Here is a 27,821-nt window from a genome sequence, read left to right as displayed (position 1 = left end):
TCAAGTGGAGTTCAATATAAATGGTGGCGGTTTGACTACTCCCACATAACTACCTACTCAAGCGCACTGTTGTAAGAAGAGAAGCCAAGCAAGCCATCAAGAGGAGCAGCTGGGCTACTGGAGAGTGGGAGAGTGAGTGAGAAGTACTGCACATCTATCTAGACAGGAGGGAAACCGACTGCGACAATCAATATTAAAGACATTGACAGGTGGGTAACATTATTTCAAGACAATTACGGTGTCGAGACAGAGAGAGAGAGAGAGAGAGAGAGAGAGAGAGAGAGAGAGAGATTTGACCACTGTTTAAGAGAGAAAGAATATTATATTTGACCACTGTTTTTGAAACCTGTATTTTATTTAAATCATGGGCTTTTGTTTTTACTTCAGAAAACACCTTTTTAGCGTGACGTTGGTCAGATTATATGTTTCTTGTTCGGCAAACTTTTTACACAGCTTTGCTGCCTTTGCATATGGTAGCTACAGCTTTGCATATGGGGTAGCCCTGGTCCAGTGCTATGCATTATGGTAGCTATACAGCTTTGCATATGGTTGCTACAGCTTTGCATACGGTAGCTAGTGTTTTACATAGTTATGTAAAAAGCTCTCGTCTTCGTAGTCTAGGTCTAGGACTAGGCTATATAGCTACATGTAGCTCTGGTGGTCCATAGCTCTAATGCAACGGCAGTAGGCTATGGACGGTAATGGACCAGAGCTAGGCTACATGATAGTTCTGGAAATCCTAGATGTTCATGGTCATTGAATTTAACCCCTATATAAACATGTTGCAGGTGTAGCTAAGGTGGGTGGGTGGACCACCCACCCACCTTAGCTATATTAGGTATAGCTTCATGATGCTTACAGTATAAGGTACCCTCCCAGTCCCTGCCCAGATCCCTGGTTTATTCTACAGGCAGGTGTTCGGGTGAATTTCACCCCAGATTAGAGGTTAAACAAAACCTCCCACTGGACCACTCGCAACATGTCCCAGGAGTGTGTGGACCAAAGGAGAATCCATTCTTTTCTCTCTCTTTTTTTTTTTTAGGAATATTTGTAAAATACGTGACATTTTTCACAGATTTGCCCCTGTAGGATGGGGATCATATAGGGCCACCCCATGATGATCTATTTTTGTGAAATTTCATTCAATATTATTTATGGAATATATTTCTTGGGGTAAAATATACCTGGGTTTAGTTGACGGTCTAAGTTAACACAAGTTTGTTCTTATATGAGTTGGGACTGGAATGATTTGTTAGTGACTCTTGTTTGCACTGTCAACACCTTCACACATTCTTGGTTATGATCTGAGACAACAAGACAAGCTTATTAACATCCTGCATGCAATCATGGCAGACTGTCATTCACCCGCCTGTTTTATGACGGGAAGGAATGAGTAGCCCATAATACGAACCCCAGAGGGGCTGTTGTTGACTAATTATATTTTGTCGCTGCTGCTTGTGTCAGCTCGTAGCCGGCTTCCTGGCTGTGACGTGATCAAGGCACAGGTAGGGACATGTTGTCCCTACATCACACATTTCTGAGTGATGTAATATATTAAAGCATGTATGTAGTCACCTTGTCCTAGGACATGGCCTGGGGAAATGGCACTTGTATATTTGGTCGTACGGCAAAATGAGTCTCATGTGAGCTCATGAATAGATCAGTTTCCCAGAGGTTTTTGAAGAGGCAACAGATGGTGGGTGGACAAAACCTGTTGACTGGCTGCACAGTCATGGTGATACTATTACTACTTATACTGATTGCTCAGTGATGTGTTGACATTATGATGATGATGAGTTGAGTCTGACTTATGCCTTTGGCAATGCATGTAGCACTGTTAAGTTACAATTATGTAGGTGGATGAGGTACAGTTCTACAGGATATTTACTTTGTCTCAGTGCTGTTGCCCTGCGGTGGCCTGTGCTTAGTTGTCATGCAGTCTGCGAGTATGCAGTGAGTTTTACTTTTACTGTATGCTGTTTACCTGATGTAAACGGCTGTAAAGTCAAGAGTTGTCCTTATGCTCAGACATGCTCGGGGAAAATCTTCCACTCGGTATTAAAAACACATTTTGACCTGAGATCAGATTCTAAAAATGTCTTCTACATCTTGACAGTTTTCTGAAAAAGCTATGTTTCTATGTCAGTCGTTCTTCGATTTTTCAAAAAATAGCAGACCTACAAGCTCGTAGCGCGCCACTCGCTATGAGCTTGTAGATCAGCTATTTTTCAATAGCTAAAGCATAACATAATGCTAACACCAAAAGGGGTTCCCGCCCAGAATGGGTTCAATGTTTGTTTAGGAGTCTCTTATATTTGTTTGTCATATACGTTGTTGTTTTTTCTTCCTCCTGCTCTAGATCTGCATACATACTGTACAAGTGAGTTCTTGCTACGTATACCACCCAAAAGACAGATAAGACATCACAGACAATCAAGATGACATCTGTAGCTCCGTTCAGCCGCAGGCACTGGCAATCCCAGTCCCTTCGAGTCACTGCCAGGGAGTTGTCACTTATCAGCACCAGGGGTAAAAATAATGCCATCGCAGAGCGCTTCTCCAGGTAAGAATCAAAATTCACTCAAACGTCAACCTCTTGTCTCTCTGCCTCACTCTCATAAACGGCTTACTCACTTACTCATGTTGTCTCACTCACCCATTGAGGCTTGTATTTTGTCTATTTTGTTTTTTCCTGGCAACATGCTCTTGCCTCTCTGCTGTTTCCTAGTTTCCACAGAAGTGTTTATCCATGCTAGCATCAGCCCAAACCAGTTACTTGAGTTACCATAATTTGCTAATATATATACTCTTATCTGACACACACACACACACACACACACACGCACACGCACACGCACACACACACACGGTAGGCATATGTGGGAACCTCTGTCTTAAATTGTACACATTTAAACAAAAATCTAATATTTGGGAAATGTTTTAAGTAAAGTAACTTAGAACTTGCTTAAACATTTGCCAATAAGGTCTAATATTTCTACAATTGCTAAGATATCTGTATATCCTGTGATTTTGTGGCATACAAATGCTTTTTTCTATATATTTTGTTTGTTTTGAGGGCTGAGTTTCCCCTTATCTGCTAACCAAAGGTATCAAATTGAAATTACTCATAACCGAGATGGTTCAGTGCCAAATGCCTGTGTTTACTCTATCTCACCACTAGGCGTTAGTACTGTTCCATTTCTGTGGATGGAGGACGATGTATTTGTATTTTCTGTCATAGAGTGTATGCCATCCATAATTCATGTGCAAAGTTTACTTGTTTAAGAAAGAAAGTAAGGAATAAGTCCCAGTGGATCACAACTGTAAGAGCATAGTATTATAGTATACCACATAATTAAACCATTTAGGCCTGACGTCGAAATAAACAAAGTCTTCTGAAAGAATATACATTCAAAGATTTGTGCCACCTTTTCACGATTTTTCAAAAATAGCAGATCTACAAGTTCGTAGCGCGCCACTCGGTGGTGCGCTATGAGCTTGTAGATCTGCTATTTTTCAATGGCTAAATAATGCTTTAGTTAAAAATGGGTTAAGGCTAGTCGTTCTTGCATTAGGATCTGACCCGAGGCACTTTTTACTGCATGTCGGCCCCCGCTCGCCTGTCTTCTTGTATTTCTGTTCACTATCCTATCTGAATAAAGCATACAATTCCAAAAGTAAATATTTAAAAAAGAAAGGACGGAACTGTAAGTGAAACGGCTGGATTATTTATTTGGATGTTTAGTTATAACAATGAAGACACTATAAAGTTGTCCACCAGTTAAGCCCCCATAAAAAAAGTACGCACACACTTCTGTAGAAGTCTTACTTGAGACGAGATGTACGTGGTAGTAAAACTGAGACATTTGACGTTAAACAATCGTCTCCTTCCCATTTTACACATTAAGTTTCTTTATCAAAGTAGAAACTGAGCTAGAGACAGTACAAGGGTGTACATTTAACTCTTGTTTTTGGGCAAGAAGGAAGATTTCCAATTGCAGAGTGAGGAAGATGTTTTGTCTTTTGAAAAGAAAAAAAGTGGAATGTCCGCACACGATATTGTTCTGCTCCCCGTCTAGTTTTATTTCAACATAAATACTTTTCGCCCCTCCAGGCTTTCTCAAGTTGAGAAAGCCCGGAGGGGTGAAACGTTGTTGTATTTAGGTTGAAATAAAAAAGACGGGGAGCAGAACTATATCGTTTGCGGACATTCCACTTTTTTTTCTCCATTCAGTCATTTTTTGGGGTCCAGCACAGTATTCTGAAACTGGGACGTGCATATTGTTTTCCTTCTTTACATATTGTCTTTTGAAAAGGTCACACAAAATGGTCATGCAATTAGCGTTCACCCTCTTGTCTCCCCAATGTCTTTCCTCAGGTATCAGATGGCTGCAGAGGAGAGCAACGCTGACTGGAAGAAAGCGGTATGTGCCACGTATAGAATATGAAATGTGCGTCTCTGTCCCAGGGTTAGGGTTCCTAATCCTAACCCTAACTACTGTATATTCCAGTCAGATTCATTAGTTTTTATTTGTCAATCACTCACTGTGCTGTGAAATGTTGATGCCATGGCTGTTCTAACAGTGCATGAAACAAGATACTGTATTAGACAAAGTGTAATATAAGTAAAACTAACAAAATAATTAATAAAAGCACAATCTAGTCGGAAACATTCACAACGGTGTCTGATGGTCTTAGCTAGGTCATGCCATCAATCAGTGGAAGAATTGGCAACGTGTACATAAGAGCGTCGCAGTCCCACCCCCGAATTTCCCGTTCATTTTTCCCATAGACGTTTCAGAAAGTATTCCGATTCATTTAAAGACCTGTAAGCCTCTTGACAAAGCCAACTCAGATGGTGACGACGACTCGTGGCAATAAACACAAATGTTTTTGGGCCGAACAAATAATTAGAAAGAAGGAAAATTACACTTATTTGTTAGGCCATGAAAGGGACGGGACTGCGGCGGGACTGCGACGCAGTGTTGTTTTTGGCAGTAAATTTTGATTTTAGTTTTAGTCATAGTCTTGAATAGTTTTAATTCAGTTTTAGTCACCTGGAATGTTTTAGTGTTAGTCTAGTTTTAGTCGACTAAATGTCATAAGATTTTAGATCGGCTATTTTCAGCATGCAACCAATTGTAAAATTACTTATACTGCATCTCTTGTCCACTAGTCCCTTCCTAACATTTTAGTCTAGTTTTTATTTGTTGTCAGTATATTTAGTCTTAGTTTTAGTCATCGTAGCTTAGTTTCCATGTAGTTTTTGCCAGTGGAAAAAGGTAGTCGACGAACATTTTTCGTCTTACTTTTAGTCGATGAAAACAACACTGCTGCGGCGGGACTTTTCTTTCTTTCTTTCTCACCTTTATTTATACTCTGAATACAGTCGAGGGCAAGCCCTCATTCTCAACGTAGCCGAGGTTACAATACATCAAATACAGTCACAAGATAATGCATCAAACGACATTATAAATCAGGGTAAATTACAAAGGAACTTTATACAGAACAACCGTCGGTGAAATAAATCAATTGAAGCAGGAGCAATCGCGGTGAAAGATATTCCGGAGCATTCCTTTGAACTGACCGAAGGGAGGCAGGGAGCTCAGTTTTAAGGAGTTTTGGATTCTATATAATGGCAGACAGAAATATAAATCTACCTGGCTTTCTTACCCTCCTCCAGTGCCGTCCCTACCTATACGCACTGTGAGTAGGGCAACATGCCGAGGGGGGGCAACAAAATGTGCCAAAAAGTGCCAAGCCGACCCTCAAAATAACAATTTTCTCTGCGCGTAATGACGAGCGGCCGTGTGTGCGTCCTCACAAACAGTGAAAATAGCTGATCTGCATGAAGAATAGCAGTGCTCTCGTCGGTAGGGGGGGCCAGCACAAATATCCTACGAGTAGGGCAACCAAATGTGACTACATTTGACCGAGGGACTGCCATTGGATTTCTTTTTCTTTTTTCGTGTTTTTCATATCTTATGAAAGCAGGGAATCATGGCTTCAAATTGACATATTGGTTGTTCAGTTTGACCCACCAGTTTTGGACATATGGCTATTGGCTTATAGAGTAATGTCTTGCAGAAAACGGCGAGTTGAGAAAACGGGCTTGAAAGGTTCACTTCTGTGGTCTCTAACATTACACCTATAGCTACGTGTTTGGGCATCTATTTCATATTTACATGTCAATTTCAGCTCTGACTTTTTTTCAGACATGCTCTAGTATGTGAAGAGTCTGCCTGTGCTATAAACTCATTTTTGAAAAATAAAAATAAATTGCGCTATGGCAGTCTCTCAGTCAAATCTGGTCACAAATGGTCAGCGACGGCCCTGCCCCCCTCTGACTTCTTTGAGTACTGCTGCTGCTTTATCTGTGTTTTGTCAATTTGTCTGTGTTTTGTCTCTGGGAGGCAGTCGATTAGAATGGCATCAGAAAAATAAAGACTTTTACATCCTGATTACATGACCCCCAGAGATATGTGGGGTCATGTATGTTTTGGACAAAATATGTAGGAGTAGTAGCAAAAAGTGTGTATTAAAGAAAATTACACACAATGTAATTGGCACACATGGCCTGGGCCTATTATGTGGAGAGTGGTGATCCAAGGAATCCAGGGAAACGAATATTTTTATTGTCTGACGATGACCCACTGTTGTAGCGCCACCATGAGGCCGATTTGGGGTGGAGGTTCTACTGTACCTTGACCTTATGAGTCGTTATGTGCAAACTTAACTTTCACTTACATTACCCCGTTTCTTTTTTTGTGTGGCTTTTGTGCCTTTATTGATAGTTACAGTGAAGACGGACAGGAAATAGGGGGAGAGAGAGAAGGGGAGAGACACGCAGCAAAGGGCGTCATGAACGGGACTCGAACGCGCGATGCGCTGTCAGGCTAGAGCCTATATGTGGCATGATGTGCCTGGACCACTAGGCCAGCAGTACACTGTTTCTAAAAGGGTTTGGTGATTTTGTTTTTCTTCACCCTTTTTAGTGCCAATACTGTCACGAACCAAAACTGCATTACAGAACGAATTAGCTACAATTAAGCAAAGAAACATTGTAAAACGGGGATTGGAGATGAGAGAGTACAATGTTAACTTTCAGAGATGGGGGGGGGGGGGGGGGGGACTATTCTATATAATAATAATCTTGCCGGAGCACGAAGATGTTGCTTTCCAAAGCTCTTTCTAAAACTAGTTTTGAGAACCAAAGCATTCTTCACAGCTAAAAATGGAAGCTTTCCTTTCGTGCAGTCTCCTTCTACCTTTTTCTCATTTCCTGCACTCCCCCCCCCCCCCCCCCCCACCATTTCCTTCGCTGACTTTCTCTGTTTCTGATTTTCTCTCTCTCTCTCTCCGTCCCACCCACCCCTCCCTCTGTATTTCCTTCCCTCCGTCCTTTCCCCTCTCCTCTCTCTGTGTTTCTCTGTGGTGTAGGGGGTGGGCTAGCTCCTTCATGCTGATCTGATCACTTCTCAAGGCTTCACATCTGGGACAGCTTGTAACATTTCCAGCCGGTCAGCAGACACACACACACATACATGCTTCTCTGCCAACTGGACAGCCAGGTCATCAGCCTTTTATTCAGGTTTTTATGCTGTGTACTGTCCTTTTGTCTAAAGGTTTTTTTTTTCTTCATGTATTAGGTTTGCAACAAATAGTCGGGTAACCACAAGTGTTCTCTTCTTTATCAATATCCAGTACAGTCAGGTTAATAGAATGCATGCTGACTTGCTAATGGTTCTTTGTTCCTTGTCGCCTCTGTTATTTCCATTTATTCCCATTCCATTTCCCCTCTATTGTGGTGTTTCCTCTTGTTTGGTTTACTTTCATGAATGCTACTATAGTTGTCAGGATGGTGTGTGTGTGTGTGTGTGTGTGTGTGTGTGTGTGTGTGTGTGTGTGTGAGAGTACATTTTTACATTGAGTTTGCTAGCTGTTTGCTAGCCTCACTCAACAGTTGGTAGAGGTTCAAATGGCATGGATTCAACGATGATGGAATTCATAGAGTAAATGAAGAACAGATTTAGACGTAATGCCAAGGGATTTTGAAAAAAGTTTGTCATATTTTAGGACTTGTGTGTGTGTGTGTGTGTGTGACTATTTCTGTGAGTGGGTGTGACACTTTGTGATACAGAATGATAGTTATCTGTTCTTCCTCCTTCCTTCTCGCGGCTGCATCCAAGTGTGGTGATGTGGCTATGGGAGCTACATTAGTACAACCCTTGCCATATTAACAAGTGTCATTTAAATGGTACAATAAACCTGTATTCGGCAAACATACGGCATGCTTTGTTTTAGCATACTATCGTTTACCAGATGATTGGTGTTGATCACACTATACAATGCAATGTGTGGAGTTTAGAAAACCAGAGAACAAGTTTGAATTTTTGAGTGTGGTTTTTCTGAAATGCTTGATCCATCCTGATTGTTTGAACCTCACCTATACTATAGGGGTGCTCCATGAAGTTAAAACAAAAAGAATCACACTTGTGTGACGTGAGGGCCTGACATGGGCACTACATGACGTCTTATGTCGTCATTTAGTGCCCTAAACGTAAACAAACATTAAAGTCCATAGACTTTGTATTTTTTGTATGTATTTTATATGGACCCCAAGAAGATTAGCTGTCGTCCCGGCGTCAGCTAATGGGGATCCATTCATTCAATAAACGACAAACAACTTGGCTGGCAAACTATTTAGGGCTCTGAACAAACATTAAAGTCTATAGACTGGCTGGCTTTATAGTATTCTCTAAAGTGCTCTAAACAAACGTAATATCCTCATAGTCCATAGACTTAAGATTTAGGTTATAAGAGCTCTAAACAAACATTAAAAATCCCATAGACTTGGTTGCCATATGATGTAATCTTGACGGCACACTATAGAAATTGATATTGTATCAAATTATTAAAATGCCTAGAAACCTAGGTGGTAAAAAACCTTAAAGGACAACTTTAGTTTTTTTTTTCAACCAAGGTTCATGTTTTAGGTTTTTAGGGATTTCTTTTTTTATTATTTATCATTTAGTCCTAATAAACCCCAGGAAATTACATCTGGCCAGAAAAGATCACAGGGTCTACTGAATGTGAAGGTAGTCTACTGGGGGGAAGCCACACTGTGTGTCATAGGCTCAATATGTCAGTTTGACACATTCAGTAGATCTCATGATCTTTTGTGGCCGGATGTAATTTCCTGGGGTTTATTAGGACTATAGTAAATAATTAAAGAAATCGCTATAAAATGCTATAAAAAAATACATATTTAGCCCCATGCTCGAATGCCCCCGCCCCCCTGTCAAAAACAGCTAAAATCCCTAAAACGAAAGAAAGCAGCAAATGAAAAAGAAATAACACTCATCTTTTACTTTCTCTAATAACAACCTATAACATGAACCTTGGTTGGGAAAAAAACCCCGAAAGTTGTCCTTTATTAACTGGGTACCAACTGGTGTTCTCCAGGTAGTGGAACCCTTGCCACCAACCGCCCTCGGTGGAAACCTCAGTGCTCTGAAGAAACGCTGGGAGCTGCAGCAGCAGAAGCCACCTTCAACCCGCGTCTCGAACACGGCAAGCCCTAAGCCTAGACCCTCTTCGCAGATCGAGTTCCAGGCTCTAAACCCAACAACGAAGGCTTGCTTTGAGTTCCGGCGCCAAGAACTCCTGACCAGGGCTCAAACCCTCCCGGAGGTTCTCTCCCAGACCCGGACCGCTGAATCTCAGCCCGAGTCATCCCGTCTTCTTTTTGAAACCGACAACCGGGCAGAGATGGAGAAAAAGCCCAGGGGAGATCTGGACCGAGACGGAGGAACGGCGGTCGAAGTGCCCGCCTTGGAGAAACCCAACGTCCCCCTTAACAGCCTCAAGATGATGTTTGAGACGGGAGAGCACCTGAGCAATAAGGCAAGTCCACCTTCCGTGCAGAAATACTCATGATTGTACTCATTTGCTGGCACTATAGCGCTCACATTGTGTGATGCGTTAAAAGGTTCACAAAGCCTGCAGCGCTGACCCTAATGCCATACTCGGGGAGGCTACTTCTGGAGGCCCGTTTCAAGACCAAATATGAGGCCCCCCCTAGATAGCTATGACATTTTATTCTGTTGATACAGGGCATATTGACACAAATAGTTTTCACTGGTCAATATTGTGCGCAGCCATTTCTATCGACAATTACAGCAACAACACCTCTTCTCATTCCTGTCGTCCCTTCACAATTTAGTGTCTCCCTTTTACCTCCAAATGCTGCACATTTTAACCAAATGAATAACATGAAATAGGTGTTACTTAACATTGTGGGGGAGAGCAAGGCAGAGTGAGCGAGAGGGAGAGAGAGAGAGAGGGCCAAGGGTGGCGGTAGGGGGTTGACTGATGCGTCAGTCAGAGCTTGGAGGCCCCCCTGAGGGTGGAGTCCCGTTTCAATTGAAACTGATGAAACATAGCAAAGGCCTCCTATGGCCCATACAACACAGTTTAAACATAAATCGTCTCTGATGGCGTTTGGATCATGTAAATAGTGTTTTTCTTGTTCTTCAGGTCAGCTTCCCCCTTCAAGTGCTATCATGCTACCAGTCACATGGTTGCTGCCTCGCTTGACTAGCCCTCAAAACACACATTTCTCTTCCTCAGCTGACTTAGAAACTTGGACCTTTTTTAACATCCTCCCCCGGCAAATATCAATAACATGAACTCATTCTCGTCCCCATTGTTCATTTCACACCCTGCAGGCTGCTATGGTTCTTTTACCAAACACCAAAGCGGTGCTATGCTAGGCTAGACGTCCGGTGGCCATGCTTACATGTAAGGCGAGGATGCTTCACGGTGCGTGCCATGTGAGTGGTTTGCACCCTGAAGCTGGCCAAGACAGAGGCTTCATTTACTAATAATGACAGGGAGAGAACAGAAGAAGTCATTATGAGGTTTTCAGAAGCGGAGCGATGCTTTTTTGAAATACTATATAACATCAGAGATGTTCTAGGGAGGAACAATGCATAATGTTCAGAGAAATAAACATAATCATTTGATAAAATCTTAACTGAACATCTTCAGATTCCTTGGCTTTTCCTTCATAAGCTGTTGTTTTATGTGCACACGTCTCGGGATCAAATTGAAACAAAGATTTCGTTTATTTTAACCCCTTTTGGAGCGGGAACCCCTTTTGGTGTTAGCATTATGTTATGCTTTAGCTATTGAAAAATATCAGATCTACAAGCTCATAGCGCGCCACCGAGTGGCACGCTACGAGCTTGTAGGTCTGCTATTTTTGAAATATTTCAGAAAGCTGTCGGGATGTAGAAGACATTTTTAGAATCTGATCTCAGGTCAAAATGGGTTTTTAAGGGAAAAATCTGCATACTGTATCACCACACTGCCATTGAATATCAGTAACAATCTTAATCAATGTGGAGCTTTGAGAAACCGCCTCCAGAAATGTGGAGTAATAACTCACAGGATGTTCATGTTCTCCCTTTGAGGAGCTTTGCTGAGCACTGAGCAGACACACCTCGGCCTCACCCCTTTGAACCATGAGTCAGACCCAGTTCCTCCCACTTGCTCTCCCTGATGTGATTTGTGTGAAATTCCTGCTTTATCCGTTAGCTTATTCGTTATCGCAACGGTAATGGAGCAGCAAGAACCTTTTTGAGAAAAAGCCATGTTTCTATATGTCAGTGTCTATTTTCCCGACCAATCACAACACTTTTCACTTCCGCTAAAATCCTGCAACTTCCGCTGATAGTCCTTTCAGTTTAGGTCTTGCCCAGGGTGTGTTAATCTTGGATATTGAGACGGGGATGGTTTTTGTTTTGAGGCTTTGAATGATCCAAGACTTAATAAGGACTAATCCCATCACAAAGAAAAAAATCATACGTATGCTCCACACCATTTCCTGACTTGACTGATCAAGAGGGACATTTTTTAAGTACTGTAAATAGAGGGGATTTGAGATCATTTTGATGTACTGTATAATGTTTCATATCCCAGTGACTTGAGTCTGACTGTTCCTCCTCTCTGTAAATCAGAGGGAGTTGTTTTTGGTGGGGTAAAATGTTCGGGGCTAAAAATGCCTGCAGACTTTTGGTGTTAGCATTATGTTATGCTTTAGCTATTGAAAAATAGCAGATACGAGCTTGTAGGTTTGCTATTTTTGAAAAATCAAAGAACGACTGACATAGAAACATAGCTTTTTCAGAAAACTGTCAGGATGTAGAAGATTTTTTTTAATCTGATCTCGGGTCAGAATGGGCTAGACTGTTGTTGTGGCGGCAGTCCAGTGCCCACAGTCCTGTGCCCCGCGTGCTCCTCTTGTTGAGGCCCCCCCCCTTTCCCCCAGAACGCTGATGTAATGGTAGGCCTGCAAAGGCTCATGACTTTAAAGACAGCTGATCCACTCACTGGGCTTCTTCAGATGACTCCGTCTCCCCCAAAGGCTATCAAAAGATAAATGCCCCCCCCCCCCTTTTTTCCTACTCTTCCTCTACGACCGCCCCACTCCATCATCCATCATCGCCGGCCTTCTCCCTTCTTTTCTCCTGCTCTCCTTTCTGTCGGCTTCGCTGCTTCTCTCTCTCTCTCTCTCCTATTCCTCTCTCATATCCCTTTGCTTTCCTCTCTGGGTCCAACATGGAAGCCCCTGTTCCTCATGTCTTGCTTCTTCTTTCACCCGCTCTCTCTCTCTCTCTCTCTCTCTCTCTCTCTCTCTCTCTCTCTCTCTCTCTCTCTCTCTCTCTCTCTCTCTCCCCCTGTCTGAACACTCCCTCCCTCCCCCTCTGAACTCCCAGGGGGGAGACTCGTGCAGTCATGAAGCAGACGTGCTCTGAAATTAATTGACCTAAACGCCCCCCCCAACCAACCTTCGCCTCCCTACGTGACGTCTCCCCCCTAAAAACCCCCCAGTCACTGGCCCCAGCTCCACCCATATACTCCTCCTCACTCCCTCCTGCCCCTCCACAGTCCCCCCCCCCCCCCCCCCTCTACCAGCTGCTCCTCTTCTGCATCAACACCCCCCCCACCACCACCACCACCACCCTCACATGGTGCCCCGTTGCGTGCCTGGCTCTATTCCATGGCTAGAGGATTTTAACGGTAAAAGAGAAAAAGAAGACCCCCCCCCCCCCCCTAAAAACCCTATTAGCAACACACAGGACACACTTTACTGCACGTCGTCATCATCCCTGTATACATCAGGCAACACCCCCAATTCCACCCTGCCCTCCCACCCGAAACACCTGCTCCCAACGGTAGCATGGATCCAGACACCCCCCCCCACACACACACGCCCTGCCCCCCCCCCCCCCCCCCCCAAATCCATAGTATCCTCCCCTCACGCAACGTCCTCCTACAACATCCCCTAGAGGCCCTGCCCCTTGCTCGCTCTCCTCTCTGACTCAGGGACATAGCAGCCAGACTGGTCCCTCTCTCTCTCTCCCTCTCTCTCTCTCTCTCTCTCTCTCTCTCTGTCTCTGCTCTGTAGTTGGATTCAGTGTTATATTGTGCTAATGGGTGGAATTGAGTTAGGAGTAGATTAGAGCATGCCTCCTCAGAACTAGGGCCCTGACGAGACCCGTCTTATTGACTCTTCATTGCAAGAGGTTCCTCCCTCCATCCAATCTGTGTATCTCTCTCTCTCTCTGTTAACGGATCCTCCTCCTTCACCCAGAGGTAGATATGGTACTGGTTTTGTTTCAGTTTTGACCTTCATATGGTGTTTGCTGCGTGACTCTTTTGTTTGTGCCTCTGAACAGGCCCCCCTTTGACCGAGACGTAGTTTTATTACTGCTTAGTCTTAAAACACTCTCCACTTTGTCTTTTCTTCTTCTTTTTTTTCCCCCACTGACTTCTCTGTTGGGGCTAAAAATGGTTTCATTGAGGCTTGAATGAGGTCTTGTTTTTCAGCTTCACACTGGCTGACTTTTCTGCGGTACGAAAGTAAGACAAATTGGCTTCTCAAGGACCGTTTCATCGGCTAGTTTAGCACGTGTCAATGGTTCCTTTTTCGCCTTGAATCAAGTAAATCAACTCTCTATGAACATCGGAAATGTGTGTTTTCGGCTGGTTATTTTGAAAGCTGCTCTCTAAAATTCTGTGACCCATGCTTGCTGTAGGTGAGTACACAATACATAAGACTTCCTTTTCATTTCTGTGTGTGTGTTTGTGTGTGTGTGTGTGTGTGTGTGTGTGTGTGTGTCTGTCTGAGTGGGGTCACTCCAGGCACAGGGTGGGGCTTATGTAGGTCTGCAAAGCTTATAGTATCTGGCTTAGAGGCAGATTCTTTGTCTAGTCTGCTTATCAAACCCCCTGAGACCCAGCCCGACCTTGTGTAGGCCCTGCTTCTTGTTTACATCCTGCTACCACTAACCCACCCCCACCCCCCAGCCCCCCAACTGTGTGCACGCACGCTCGCATGCACACACTCTTGTGTTATGAAGCGCCACCAAACAATGCAACCGTCCACCCCCATCTTTAAACCGCATGGGGTAGAACCATCATCAGACTGCCTCCCTCCTCGGTGACTGCATGTTTTATGTGCCACTCATTATGCTCCCTCTCTCTCTCTCTCTCTCTCTCTCTCTCTCACATGGTCTCCCAGGCAGACTGTAACACACAGACTATAACACACAGACTATAACACACACCTAGCCCCTCATTATGCTCTCTCTCTCATGGTCTCCCAGGCAGACTATATAACACACACCTAGCTTATGCTTCCTTAAACCTTTGGTACTTGGAAACTTGGGTTGCATACTAGCTACTTTATGAGTATGATATACTCAAGTCAAAAGTTATTAATGGCGACCATCATCTTTATTTGTTGCTTCTATGTTCTGCGATTGTGGAACAGGAATTACATAATTTTTCAGTTCTTCCAAGTCCCCTCCTTGAACAGTACAATAATCAGTGATAATTTCTCCTTTTTTGTACATCTTTACGTTTACAAATGTAACCACCAAATTAACCCATTTTGTGGCAGGAACCCCTTTTGGTTGTTGTGTTATCATTTAGCTATTTTTTTTTAAATCTTGAAAATGTAGCACAGAACTTTGAATATTCTTTCAGAGCGAACATTTTTAACTCTAATCTTTGCTACTGGGGAGGCCCCTGGAAAAGAATATTTTCAGACAGGGGTCGGCGGCCAAATTCATATAATTTTTGGGGGGTCCTTGACATGAAAAGCAATAGAAACATAGGTTTTTTTCAGAAAACTGTCAGGATTTTCGAAGACATTTGTAGAATCGTCAAAATGGGTTTAAAAAAAATAACACGGAGGGCATTACTGTGTACGGTGCATTATAAATGTCACCCTCAGAGTAGGGCTAACCTGCACATGTTCGGACGCTTTAAGACCCAGCAGCCTCTGGGGATCAGGTGAATGAGCCACAGAACAAGTTGGCTCAGTGCTGGTAACTCCACAGGCTTGTAAAAAAAAAAACCTTTTGAAAGTCGAATGTGCCACTCAACCAAATTACAGGCCAGCGTATATTGGTCGAGAATGTGTTGGTCCAGGTGTAAAGAGTGAGAGCCTAATTTATACCTCGTTAGAATTAGATTGAAGACTGTTGGAAGTGTTTGTGGCCCCGGGGCCCGGGCCAGGTGTGTGTGTGACTGCAGGTTTTGTTGTTGCAAGAACCTATTGTTGTCTGAAGAGCATGACCTGGAGACGTTTTGAGAGTGTACAAGTGTACATTTTGTGCTCAATACATCTGATTTTCAATTGAAATTTTATTTAAGTGAAGACTTTTGTTAAACATGAGTTAATGTTAAGTATTGTATTGCATTCCATTAGACAAGGATGCTCTCAATTTGTCCGGCGTTATAAATAAGAGCACGCCCCTCCCTAAAAGCCCAAACTCACTCTGTTAGGCTGTGGCAAGTTTAGTTCAGCTCAAGCCAAGATGAGGGAAACTTGAGTTTAGAAAGGTTTCAAGGAGTCTAGCAAGAAACAACAAAATATTGTGCAAGATTTATTACACCGTGATGTCTGCACTGCCCAGAAGGCAATACAACCATTTTGTTTAATGATATGAAACTCAAATACAAAGTGATCTATAAAGGACAACAAAAACTCATGTCAAATAATCACGATCTCAATATTGACCAAAGTGATTATATTTGCCATTCTCAAGCAGTCCTGATTTGTGCAGAATATACTTGGAACACTTGGTTTACATTAACATGCGACTAAATGGCCTGGTTTTGCTAATATCTGTCAAGATGGTTGTCTCTGCGTGCGTGGCACCTACTACAGGCCCACTTGTCTCTTGTCCAGCTGCTGTGTTCAGACAGGGTTGTCTATCCCTGAGCTCATAAAGGGATTAAAACATGCTAAGACAGGGTGCACGCCACCCGCGCACCTCTTTTCCTCCCTTTGATGCCCTGTTGGATTCACGTTTTGATCCCCCCCCCCCCCCCCTTTGATCTTCGCCCGGTGGTTTGTGCTAAACGACTGTGTGCCATGTGAAAAATCACATGACTGTAGGTTACCGTTTAGGTACACTTCAAGTGTGTGTGAGTGTTGAATGCGTTTCATAACTCTGACCAGCCCTGTTTATTTTTATTTTTACAGGTGACCAGAGAGCCTACAAGGAGTGGAGGAAACGGCAGCAACATAGACAACATGGACCAGCTGCTCGAAGGTACGCACGCACACACGTGCAAATCGTGCATGTTTAGTAGAGGGTACTTTCTTAGTTCTTCTAGTTCCAGGGTGCCCAAAAGGTAGATTGTGATCTACCGGTAGATCACACAGGCTGTGCACGTATAGACCACATGACATGCCCCCTAAAAAATATCATTTAAATAAAAACTAAAACTATTTTTGTCATCTCCCACTTGAATTAAAGTGACTTCACAAATTGGGAAGCTCAAACCCAAAATGCTTAGTTATTTACTTTTTTCCCCTTTTTAACTTCCATTTCCCATTCCAAGTGCGTTTGCCTAATATGTAACTATTTCCAGCAATGGGATAATGGGCCTATATATTTTTTGGTAGGTAGATCTGGTCATTTTGAAAGTAGCTCTCAAGTCTAAAAAGTGTGGACACCCCTTTTTAATCTAGTTGATCACAAGACCTAAGAAACAAATGTTTGTGAATGAGGCCGTCTTTATACTGTTACAAATGCCCTACCCAAAATGCCAATATATAACCCATGACCCACACAAATGTACAAAGTCTCTGACATCTTCTGGGATGGATTACATCCTTCCTGTGTTTCAAAGTGATGACCAGAGCATGGAGGAATTACTGTGCTCAGCAGAACGCTGAGCGACGCACGGGAAAGGGACGGACTCTGGTTTCCCCCCCGCCCCCCTTACTGTACCACACTCCTGACCCGACCTGGTGTTGTGTACCAACCACAGCTCTGTTGACTTAACCCATTCTGACCTGAGATCAGATTCTATAAATGTCTTCTACATCCTGACCGTTTTCTGAAAAAGCTATGTTTCTATGTCAGTGGTTCTTTGATTTTTCACAAAATAGCAGACCTACAAGCTCATAGCGCTATGAGCTTGTAGATCTGCTATTTTTCAATAGCTAAAGCATAACATAATGCTAACACCAAAAGGGGTTCCCGTCCCAAAATGGGTTAATTTGACTAGGCTGGGGTGGTGACGCACATACTGAACACTGAAGCACTGGGCTGTTTCACTAGTTAATATCATCTGGACAGCAGAATTACTTTGAACCCATTTAGGCCTGACGGCGAAAAAAAGTCCATATTCAAAGATTTGTGCCGCATTTTCACGATTTTTCAAAAAAAATAGCAGACCTACAAGCTTGTGAGCTTGTAGATCTGCTATTTTTCAATAGCTAAAGTATTACATAATGCTTAGTTAAAACACCAAAAGGGGTTCCCGCCCGGAATGGTGATGGAATTCACAATAGCATAAATTGAATCTAACAACTTTGACACTGTCTCTCACACACACACACACACACACACACACACACACACAGTTGGAGGTATATCAAGGAGTTTCTTAGTATAACTCAATGACTGTCTCTCTCTCTCTCTCTCTCTCTTCTGTGTCAGATGGAAGTCTTGTGGATTCCACTCCTCTCCGTGACAGGATGGCTCTCTACCAGGCTGCCATCTCCAAACAGGAAGTCCTCCCCAACTCAGTCAGTGTGAGTTGTCTCAGTCTTTCAACGTCTTCTTCCTTTTTAGTGGTATTATGTGTGTGACCAGATTTGACTGAGAGCCTGCCATCTCGCAAATTCCAGCTTTTCACCAGAGGAGAGAACTTTGTAGGTGTAATGTTAGACCACAGAAGACATGTAAATTATGAAATAAATGCTTAAACATGTAGCTAGTTGTAATGTTAGAGACCACAGAAGACATTTATGTATGAACTAAATGCTTAAAAATGTAGCTAGGTGTAATGTTGGAGACCACAGAAGACATGTAAATATGAACTAAATGCTTAAACATGTAGCTAGGTGTAATATTATGTTAGAGACCACAGAAGTGAACCTTAACTTTCAGGCCTGTTTTCTCAACTCGCTGTTTTCTCAACTCGCTGTTTTCTTCAAGACATTACTCTATAAGCCATATCTCCAAAACTGGTGGGTCAAACTGAACAACCAATATGTCAATTTGAAGCTATGATTTCCTGCTTCCATATGACGTAAAAAAAAAAAAAAATCCAATGGCAGTCACTCAGTCAAATTTGGTCACATATATTCAGTGGTAGCTGTAAAGAGAGCGTATACTTCTTTGACTGTGGTTCTAGGGTAGACCCGCCTCACCATGTGTCCGATTGGCTCCCGGGAAGGCATAGTTTTACTGAGGTTAGGCCGTTCGGGTTAGGTTTAAGGGGGTGCATACTTAGTTTAGACTAGTCATTGGTTAGACATGGGTTAGGGTTAGGTTTAGGTGTGCTGCCCCGTGGGAGGCTAGGTTTAGGGTGAGGGTTTGAGATGGGTTGTAGTTGTAGGACTAATGACTGGTCGCAAAAACGAGAACTGTCAATCACGACTACTGGCCAATCACAGCAGGGCTTTCCTAGAACGTTGGTGGGATACATAATAACGCGTCCATGATTGGTCCACTTTTCCGTTGTTGCCTACAGCAAATCTCTTACAAGCTTACAACGCCTAACGCGTTTTATTACTCCTTTTTTTTTTTTTTTTCTTTCGGCTTTTCCCCTTCAGCGGTCGCCACAGCGAATACCCTGCCCTCCATCTCACCCTGTCCTCTGCCTCCTCTTCTCTCACACCAACTGAAAAAACATTGCACCACTTAAAATACAAGAAGTTGACTTCCAGTGTGTATCTGGCCTGTTTTAGATTTTGCGTATGATCTTTTGTCTATTTTTTCCTCAAAGGGAAGATGTCGTATGTGGTCATATGAAACCTTTTATTTATTCTCTGTAAGAGCATTGAGGTTTACCCTCGTCGTTTACAATGCTGTCGAGATCTCACACACACACACACACAAATCATCAATAACCTCTGCTCTCTCCATCTTGTGTTGCCTCTCACAGAGTGATCACCTCGACGCCTACTGTGGCAAACAGAAGGAGAACGTTCCTCCAGGCACACTGGACATGGTAAGCACTACAGTTTTTTCGTAATTGTTACAAGTAATTTGTTCCATTTCTATTAACATTCATTGTGTTACGGGTCGTACAGTTCCAGGAGAGTAAAGGCTCATTCATACTCCAGTTTGTGGAGATAGCTTATCACCGCGGTGTAGTTTTTAAAGGGTTGGAAAACTACACCATTACGTCAGTCGCGGTGATGATCAGCGATCACTGCGGACACAGACCCACCTCTCTGTTTTTACTATCGGACAAGTCACTCTGGAGCTATCACCCCGTACACTAGAAGTTGGGTAAACCACAGGGAGGTGGGGTCAATCCTTAACCCATTTAAGTTTTCTGAAAAACTTCAAATATTTATATAGCGGCATCAAAAAAATTACATTTTTGAATAGTGTACATACTGTACAGAACCCAAATATGGGTTCCCGGCCTGAGGGGGTAAGAAACCAAAAGGGGTTCCCGCCCAGAATGGGTTAAGGACATCACCGCGAGTATGATGGCCTCAACTCTTATCACCGTTTTAGGTGATAGGTTATCACCGTTTTAGGTGATAAGCTATCAACTAAAACGGTGATAACCTATCACCAAAAACTGGAGTATGTATAGGGAATCCTCTTTGAGTAATTTCAGTTCTTCTTAGTCCGTTCGTTCCCAGTTACAGGTTTCATGATAATTATACATCGGTATTCCATTTCTTTTGTTGCTAAGATTAAATCAATCTTCTCGTCCAATGTACAAGATAATGAAAAACGATGACGGGGGTGAAAAAGAAAACTGAGGGAGGAGAATAATAAAAAATAAAGCACTACAGTTGTATCCAAGAAAGGGTGTCAAAGTAGGGTTATGTTTCCCTTTTATTTTCCCGTTTGATGCGGATCACCTGTTTGTTTTTGTAGATATTTTCTGTCAAATCTAAGATAATAATACAAAAGACACAGTGAAAAGTGTTTGTGTGCAAGCTCCGTCATTTTGTTTCCAGAAAGATAGATAACCCATTTTGGGCGGGAACTGCTTTTGGTGTTAGCATTATGTTAAGCCTTAGCTATTGAAAAATAGGTCTGCTATTTTTGAAAAATCGAAGAACAACTTGACACAGAAACATAGCTTTTTCAGAAAACTGTCGGGATGTAGAAGACATTTTTAGAATCTGATCTCGGGTCAGAATGGGATAAAGAGGGGGGGAGGGAGGTGTGGGAGTATCTTGTGACCCTATCAAGGCATGACACATGAAGATGGAAATCAATGAAATCCCACTTTAGTGACCAGATCTTGTCTCATCATGTCTCCCCCAGGGTCCATCCTCTGAGCCCAACAGCAGGAAAGCCTCCACTTCAGAGAGCAATGGTATGATTTACTGTCCATGTTCTCTTATCTCATACTGTACAGTCAGCTGTCACTATACTGTCTTGTTGTGGTTCTAATTGTAGTCATTATTGTATTCCCTGTCTGAATGATGTTTAACCCATTTAGGCCTGACATTTAAAAAAAAGTATTTTAAATCATGACAATTTTCTGAAAAAAACCCATGTTTCTAGTCAGTAGTTTCCAATATTTCATGTCAAAGACCCCCAAAAATGTATATGTAATTGGCCGCCGACCCCCATCTGAAAATGTGTTGTTCCAGGAACCTCTTAGAAGCAAAGATTTGAGTTAAAACGTTCGCTCTGAAAGAATATATATTCAAAGATTTGTGCTACATTTTCACGATTTAAAAAAAAATAGCAGACCTACAAGCTCGTAGCGCGCCACTCGGTGGCGTGCTATGAGCTTGTAGGTCTGCTATTTTTCAATAGCTAAATTATAACTTGATGTTTAAAACACCAAAATGGGCTAAATGCCCCTGAAGCCTGCAGTGGATTTTCCTGTTGTGCATCATCTCCATGTAAACTGTGCCAATGTACATCGTTAAACATTAGATTATACATGTACAAAGGCTCCCTCTAGTGGTCAGTGTATTGCGCGCTGCTCGTTTTCAAACTAGTGTCTTTATCCAAGCAGGCTCCAGTACCGACGTCACGGTGTCGACCCCTCAGAAAGACCCGTCTCCCAAGACCCCCAAGGTGAGTCCTCACTCACCCCCAAGGTGAGTCCTCACTCACCCCCAAGGTGAGTCCTCACTCACCCCCAATGTGAGTCCTCACTCACCCCCAAGGTGAGTCCTCACCGCCAGTGTTGCCAACTCTCGTGAGAGAAATAAGCCAAACCCACCTCCAAAAACAAGCCAAAACAAACTCAATAATATGACCATATAATCCTAAAAAAGATTTGATGCATTTATCATTATGAATACTATCTATGATGATTAATGTTTTAATAACTTATTATACTAATAATTAGCCTATAAAGAAAAGAAAAGGATCTCTGGGGAAAAAAAGAAGCCAAAAGTCGCTGGGAAATAAGCAGACCTTGCTCACCACTGGTATCTGGTCAGTCAATATTTCACTCGGTCTCACAAGGTCATTGATTCACACCAGTGGTAGTTCCTGTCTAATCTTTTGTTTTGTTGGGGGGTGCATCCATCGCTTCTAAGAAGTGCCAAAAAGTCCCTAAGCGCCAGTCTCTATACATTTTTTTTATTTTTTTTAATTTTATTTTTTTTGCCCAATGTTATACACGTTTGAAAAAGGCGATAAAGGCGTCGTTGGAGCTGTGGGAGTTGCTAAAAAATCAGTCAATTCAGTCCTTGGCAGACATTGAGTTTAAATTAAGGCCAAATTGTCAAATAATATAAGGAGGCAAAAAATGTTCTGTTTCACCACATTTAGGCCTGACGTAAAAAAGAAAAAGAAAAAGAAAGTTCGCTCTGAAAGAATATATATTCAAATATTTGTGCCGCATTTTGTGGCGCGCTACGAGCTTGTAGATCTGCTATTTTTCAATAGCTAAATTATAACACAATGCTTAGTTGAAACACCAAAATGGGTTCCCGTCCAGAATGGGTCAACACATTGTATGCCCAGGACATCTCCAGACGTCTTTATAATAAGCCCCCGGTGGTGCCGATTAAATCGTCAAAGACGCTGGGCACTCTACGTCTCTATTCTGAAAGAATCCAATGATTTACTATTGGTTTGACTCACATAACCCATTATGAACGGGAACCCATTTTGGTGTTAGCATCATGCTTTAGCTATTGAGAAATAGCAGATCTACAAGCTATGAGCTTGTAGGTCTGCTATTTTTGAAAAATCGAAGAACGACTGACATTTTTAGAATCTGATCTCAGGTCAGAATGGGTTAATACTCCTTGATTTGTTGGAGCTCACACTCCCTCCCGTCCATATATTTTGTGAATGGTGTGCAGAGCTTCCGTCCAGCAGTGAGGGAGACCTGTGTGTCGTGTGTGAAGACGGTGTATCCACTGGAGAAGCTGGTGGCCAATCAACTCGTGTACCACAGCAGCTGCTTCCGCTGTTCACATTGTAACACCAAACTCAGGTGAGGTGGAGGACATGCGCACACACACACACACACACACACACACACACACACACACACACACAACACAGAAAATATAATGTATAATTCATATACAAGCAAACTATTCTAGTAAACTCCTGTGTTAACAGTTTTGACTCCATAAAACGAGGTTACCCGCTATTTAATCGAATATTTCACGCTGCCGAGATTGTTTTGTTACCTTTTTAAGTAGTATTTGCCGCTTTCAACGACGGAAATCGGAACAGGATCCGCCTCCATGAGGCATTGTAGTTCAAACGAACCCCCCGTCCACTTACATTGAGCTCAGTTTCCCAGAAGCCCTAGCAGCCCAGATGATGACTTGATTTCCGGTTTCGTCATCACAACGCCACGGCCTCGTCATCAGGTCCCGGATAAATTCGCGGTTTCTTTTAAATTATTTTAAAACGGCGAATTAAACGCATTAAACAAATATATCGGGTATAGCGTTTTACGCGTGGTGGAACACTTGATTAAACAATTAGCGGCAGTCAAACTGTAGTGAATTAAAGGAGTAGTTCATCCAAGAAATGACTTTCTGTTGTTTATCTACCCTTTGACTCATGCAGAGTTTTAGTTTTTAAAACATTCCTTTTAAAGATGCAGTTCACACATCCAAACTTGGTCAGAAATACAATGTAAACATAGCAACGTAGTTTTGCCCACAGTGTTACAATGTAGGCCGTTTTAAGATTGTTGTGCTTCTGTGCTGCAAACATTTAGAACAATAACGGCATTGTGTAAAAATGCCGTCTCTCTCTATAGGTCTTCTATTGGCCACTGCGCTCATAGATATCAGATCTACAAGCACCACAATGCGTCACGAGCTTATAGATTGCCCTTTTTTGTTTGGGACTTTTGGGACCCCACCGTTTCCAAGGAATCATAAATCTCTATAAAGCCATAAAGCTGTCATTTCCGGAGGGGAGCGAATGAGCTAACTGCTGACTAGATTCTTCACATGGTGTCTATTTCTATGGACATATTCACTTCCTACCAACTCTGCTCCCTATTGCCGTCATGTGGGTCTCTGTTGTCCAATCGGAGGCCTTCAGGGGCTTAGTACAGACATGAATTAAACGGGGCTAATGAATGCAGGCACGCTATGTTTATTTGCAGAGTGCCAAAAACAACCAGGTAACACAGAGTAGGTAAACTATAGAAAGTCATTTCTTGGGGTGAACCTTTTCCAGTGTTACCGTTTTCTAATGGTGTTTTGTCTCCCTCTCCTGGCTAGCTTGGCGAACTACGCCTCATTGCACAGCAACGTGTACTGCAAGCCCCATTTTTCCCAGCTCTTTAAGGCCAAGGGCAACTATGACGAGGGCTTTGGCCACCGGCCCCACAAGGAGCTGTGGGAGACCAAGGCCGAGGAGGCGGCCTCTCCCCACACCAAGAGCCAAGAGGACAAGCCAACGACGAGTCAAAGCACTTCCCCGTCCTCGGAGCTGGAAAGCCCCAGTGTGGAGGAGTCACCGCTGGCTAAAGTGAACGTTGCGACGGCCACCATGGAGACTCCAGTCCAAGGATCGGCGGAGAAAGCCGACCGACCCCCCGAGACCCGCCGGTTGAAGGTCACCTGGCCGCCGCGCACCGAGCCGGGCGACGCGGCCAACCGTTTGCCCGTCTCGGCCGCGGACGGCGGCTCGAGCAGCAACAACAGGCCCGTCCGTGCTAAGTGGCCCCCGGAGGACGACTCTCCCTCGTCTTCTCCGGAGCAGAAGCCTGAGGAGGAAGAGCTGTCGAGCCTGCGTCGGACCGGGTCGCTCAAGGAACGCAGCATGGCGTTCACTCTGGCCAGCCCGGCCCGTACTACTACTGCTAACCCTGCTCCCGAGACCAGGCAACAGAGCCCTCCACCCTCCGACCTGCAGGCCATGGATGAGAGCGAGACCGGCCCCGAGCCCACCGGCATGGACCAGTCCTCAGGAAGCCATACACCCACCGACGACGTGCACGCCAGCTCAGGGGAGGCCGCGACGAAGAAAGGAGAAACGTCGGACACTGGCCTCACGCGGGAGGAGGAAGAATGCAACGACACTCGAGGAGGAGAGGAGGAAAACGGAGCGGGGGAGAAGATGGAGCAAGAGGGGACGGACGGAGACGCGACTGAGGAAGAGCTGCCCCCTGTGAACACCGCAGAGTCCATGCCCGTCTCGTCCCCCGAGGGCGAGGACGGGGTCAGCCGGACCTCCCAAGACGTGGGCTTCTGGGACAGCGAGGAGAGGGCGGGGGAGGAGGAGGAGGAAGACCAGCAGGAGGCGCTCTCCGTTGAGGAAATGATCAAGCGAAACCGCTACTACGAGGATGAGGAGGACGAAGAAGAGATCGTGTGATCTCTGACCGCCATGTCTGTCCTCTCTCGGCCTTCCCCGTCTCCTCGGGGTGACTTGGTTTCTTCATGTCCTCTCTCGGCCTTCCCCGTCTCCTCGGGTGACGTGGTTTCTTCATGTCCTCTTTGATATAAACACTTCCTCACTGCAGTGTCTGCACTCTTAACACTGAGCAATTTGCTTGTGCCTCTTAAGTAATGTTCCAATCCTTTTCAGAACATTTCTTTTTTAAATACATTCCATTTCCTGAGCTTGATTTTCATGAATGTAAAGTGCATTTGGTACACTGACACAAGTTCTAAGAGTTAACAGAGTAGGTTATCTAGCCCATCCCCCTCCCTCCCTCCCACACCACTTCCATGTGACATTTAACACTTATTTTAAATTTTATGAAATCATGAAAGTGATTCTATTTATGTTAATGATGCCTTTGGCGATCTTCAATCTTCCAGGATGTCTCCCAGCATGGCCACCTGTTTGAGAAAGAGAAGATTCAAACCATCATTCATGTTTTTAATCCCATAGAGGGGGAGCGAGCTACAATGGTCTTGCTCTTGTCTTAAAATGTCATGTTTAATGTCACCACCAACAGCAGTTGAAAAATACATTTTGGATTTTCCACTCGTCTATATGTAGCAAGTTGGCTGTGCACCGAAGATGGCAGATCAACAGGCTCACAGCCTGACGCGTCCATGAGTAATTAAGCATTACTCGACAGCATGAAAGTGGATTGGAATGATGAAGTAAATGGAGATGATGTCAATTAAGTCCCATTTCTACAGCTTTGGTTTGTGTGAGCTTTCGAGTATGAATCTTTCACTTTATTCTGACTGTTTGTACCGTACGTACAGAGCATCTACCCTTCTGTTCACCATATAGTTGCATTAGGACGAATGTCACAATTATCTTGATATATAAAGTAGTTTTTTTTTTTTTGTATCGGGGACCAAAAATCCTGGATTGTTACTATTGTTCATATAAATAAAGTATTGATATACACACAGTCTTTCTGCGTTGAATTGCACGACAAATGTTTTCATATAAAGTGCCATTGATGTACATTATTCTCATAACCTGTAGTGAGACGGCAGAGAATATTGGAATGCAATTGGCAACAAGCAAGTAAAATAAACGGGGCTATAAAACCACTAATTATCCTGGATATGAAATATTCATCTACACATTTCTGTGGTGGTTCTTAAAATGTTGTAATAGTCTTCAAGTGACAAGAAGTTGGTCATATTTCATTTTTTTTGACAGAGTAAAAGGAAACCAATGATTCGGCAGATGACTGCCTTCTTGAGGCTAAGATGGTTGTCGCGTGACAAATGACAATGGGCTACATGTCTCTGTTCTGTTGGGAGAAGAAAAAGGTACAGTATGAGTGCAGGTCTGAGAGCAAACTTGTACTCACATTCTTCTACAAGTATCAATACTACTATGTAGAAATTCTGTTTTACAAGACGGCATACTATAGCACGCCGTTTTTCATCATTTTTGAGGATTTAAAAAAAAAATGAAAAAATAAAAAAACGATGGGTTATAGCCCATGTTTTTTGAAAAAAAAAGTTATCCTCGTTTCTCATTTTGGACCATGGGCTATAGCCCATATCGTACGGCATACTATAGCGCGCCGTTTTTCATCATTTTTGAGGATTTGAAAAAAATGACGAAATGACAAAAACGATGGGTTATAGCCCATGTTTTTTGAAATTTTGAAAGAAAAAGTTATCCTCGTTTCTCATCATTTTGGACCATGGGCTATAGCCCATATCGTACGGCATACTATAGCGCGCCGTTTTTCATCATTTTTGAGGATTTGAAAAAAATGACAAAATGACAAAAACGATGGGTTATAGCCCATGTTTTTTGAAATTTTGAAAAAAAAAGTTATCCTCGTTTCTCATCATTTTGGACCATGGGCTATAGCCCATATCGTACGGCATACTATAGCGCGCCGTTTTTCAACATTTTTGAGGATTTGAAAAAAATGACGAAATGACAAAAACGATGGGTTATAGCCCATGTTTTTTGAAATTTTGAAAAAAAAAGTTATCCTCGTTTCTCATCATTTTGGACCATGGGCTATAGCCCATATCGTACGGCATACTATAGCGCGCCGTTTTTCATCATTTTTGAGGATTTGAAAAAAATGACGAAATGACAAAAACGATGGGTTATAGCCCATGTTTTTTGAAATTTTGAAAAAAAAAGTTAGCCTCGTTTCTCATCATTTTGGACCATGGGCTATAGCCCATATCGTACGGCATACTATAGCACGCCGTTTTTCATCATTCTGGAGGATTTGAAAAAAATGAAAAAATAAAAAAACGATGGGTTATAGCCCATGTTTTTTGAAATTTTGAAAAAAAGAGTTAGACTCGTTTCTCATCATTTTGGACCATGGGCTATAGCCCATATCGTACGGCATACTATAGCACGTCGTTTTTCATCATTTTGGAGGATTTGAAAAAAATGAAAAAA

General features: G+C 43.1%; 1 protein-coding gene across 4 annotated transcripts; it reads left to right on the top strand.

Annotated features, from left to right (window-relative positions):
• Positions 1–67: 67 nt before the first annotated feature.
• LOC308315859 (LIM domain and actin-binding protein 1-like) lies at positions 68–26,336 on the top strand. 4 transcript variants are annotated; one of them, XM_080764072.1, is made up of 11 exons: positions 68–209; positions 2,360–2,563; positions 4,379–4,424; positions 9,466–9,906; positions 16,565–16,634; positions 18,033–18,127; positions 19,486–19,551; positions 20,838–20,889; positions 21,544–21,605; positions 22,850–22,983; positions 24,242–26,336. In XM_080764072.1, the coding sequence occupies exons 2-11, from the start codon at positions 2,439–2,441 to the stop codon at positions 25,338–25,340; spliced, it is 2,190 nt and encodes a 729-aa protein (XP_080620198.1). In that variant the 5' UTR covers positions 68–209; positions 2,360–2,438; the 3' UTR covers positions 25,341–26,336. The 4 variants fall into 4 exon arrangements, with proteins under 4 accessions (XP_080620198.1, XP_080620197.1, XP_080620200.1 ...); XM_080764071.1 differs by having other exon boundaries at positions 21,541–21,605; XM_080764074.1 differs by lacking the exon at positions 9,466–9,906 and having other exon boundaries at positions 21,541–21,605.
• Positions 26,337–27,821: the final 1,485 nt, after the last annotated feature.

The sequence above is a fragment of the Protomyctophum bolini genome (assembly GCF_963924005.1).
Source record: "Protomyctophum bolini genome assembly, chromosome: 5".
Lineage (NCBI taxonomy): Eukaryota > Metazoa > Chordata > Actinopteri > Myctophiformes > Myctophidae > Protomyctophum > Protomyctophum bolini.
Note: the sequence above shows the minus strand (reverse complement) of the source record. Positions and strands in the feature narration are given on the sequence as shown.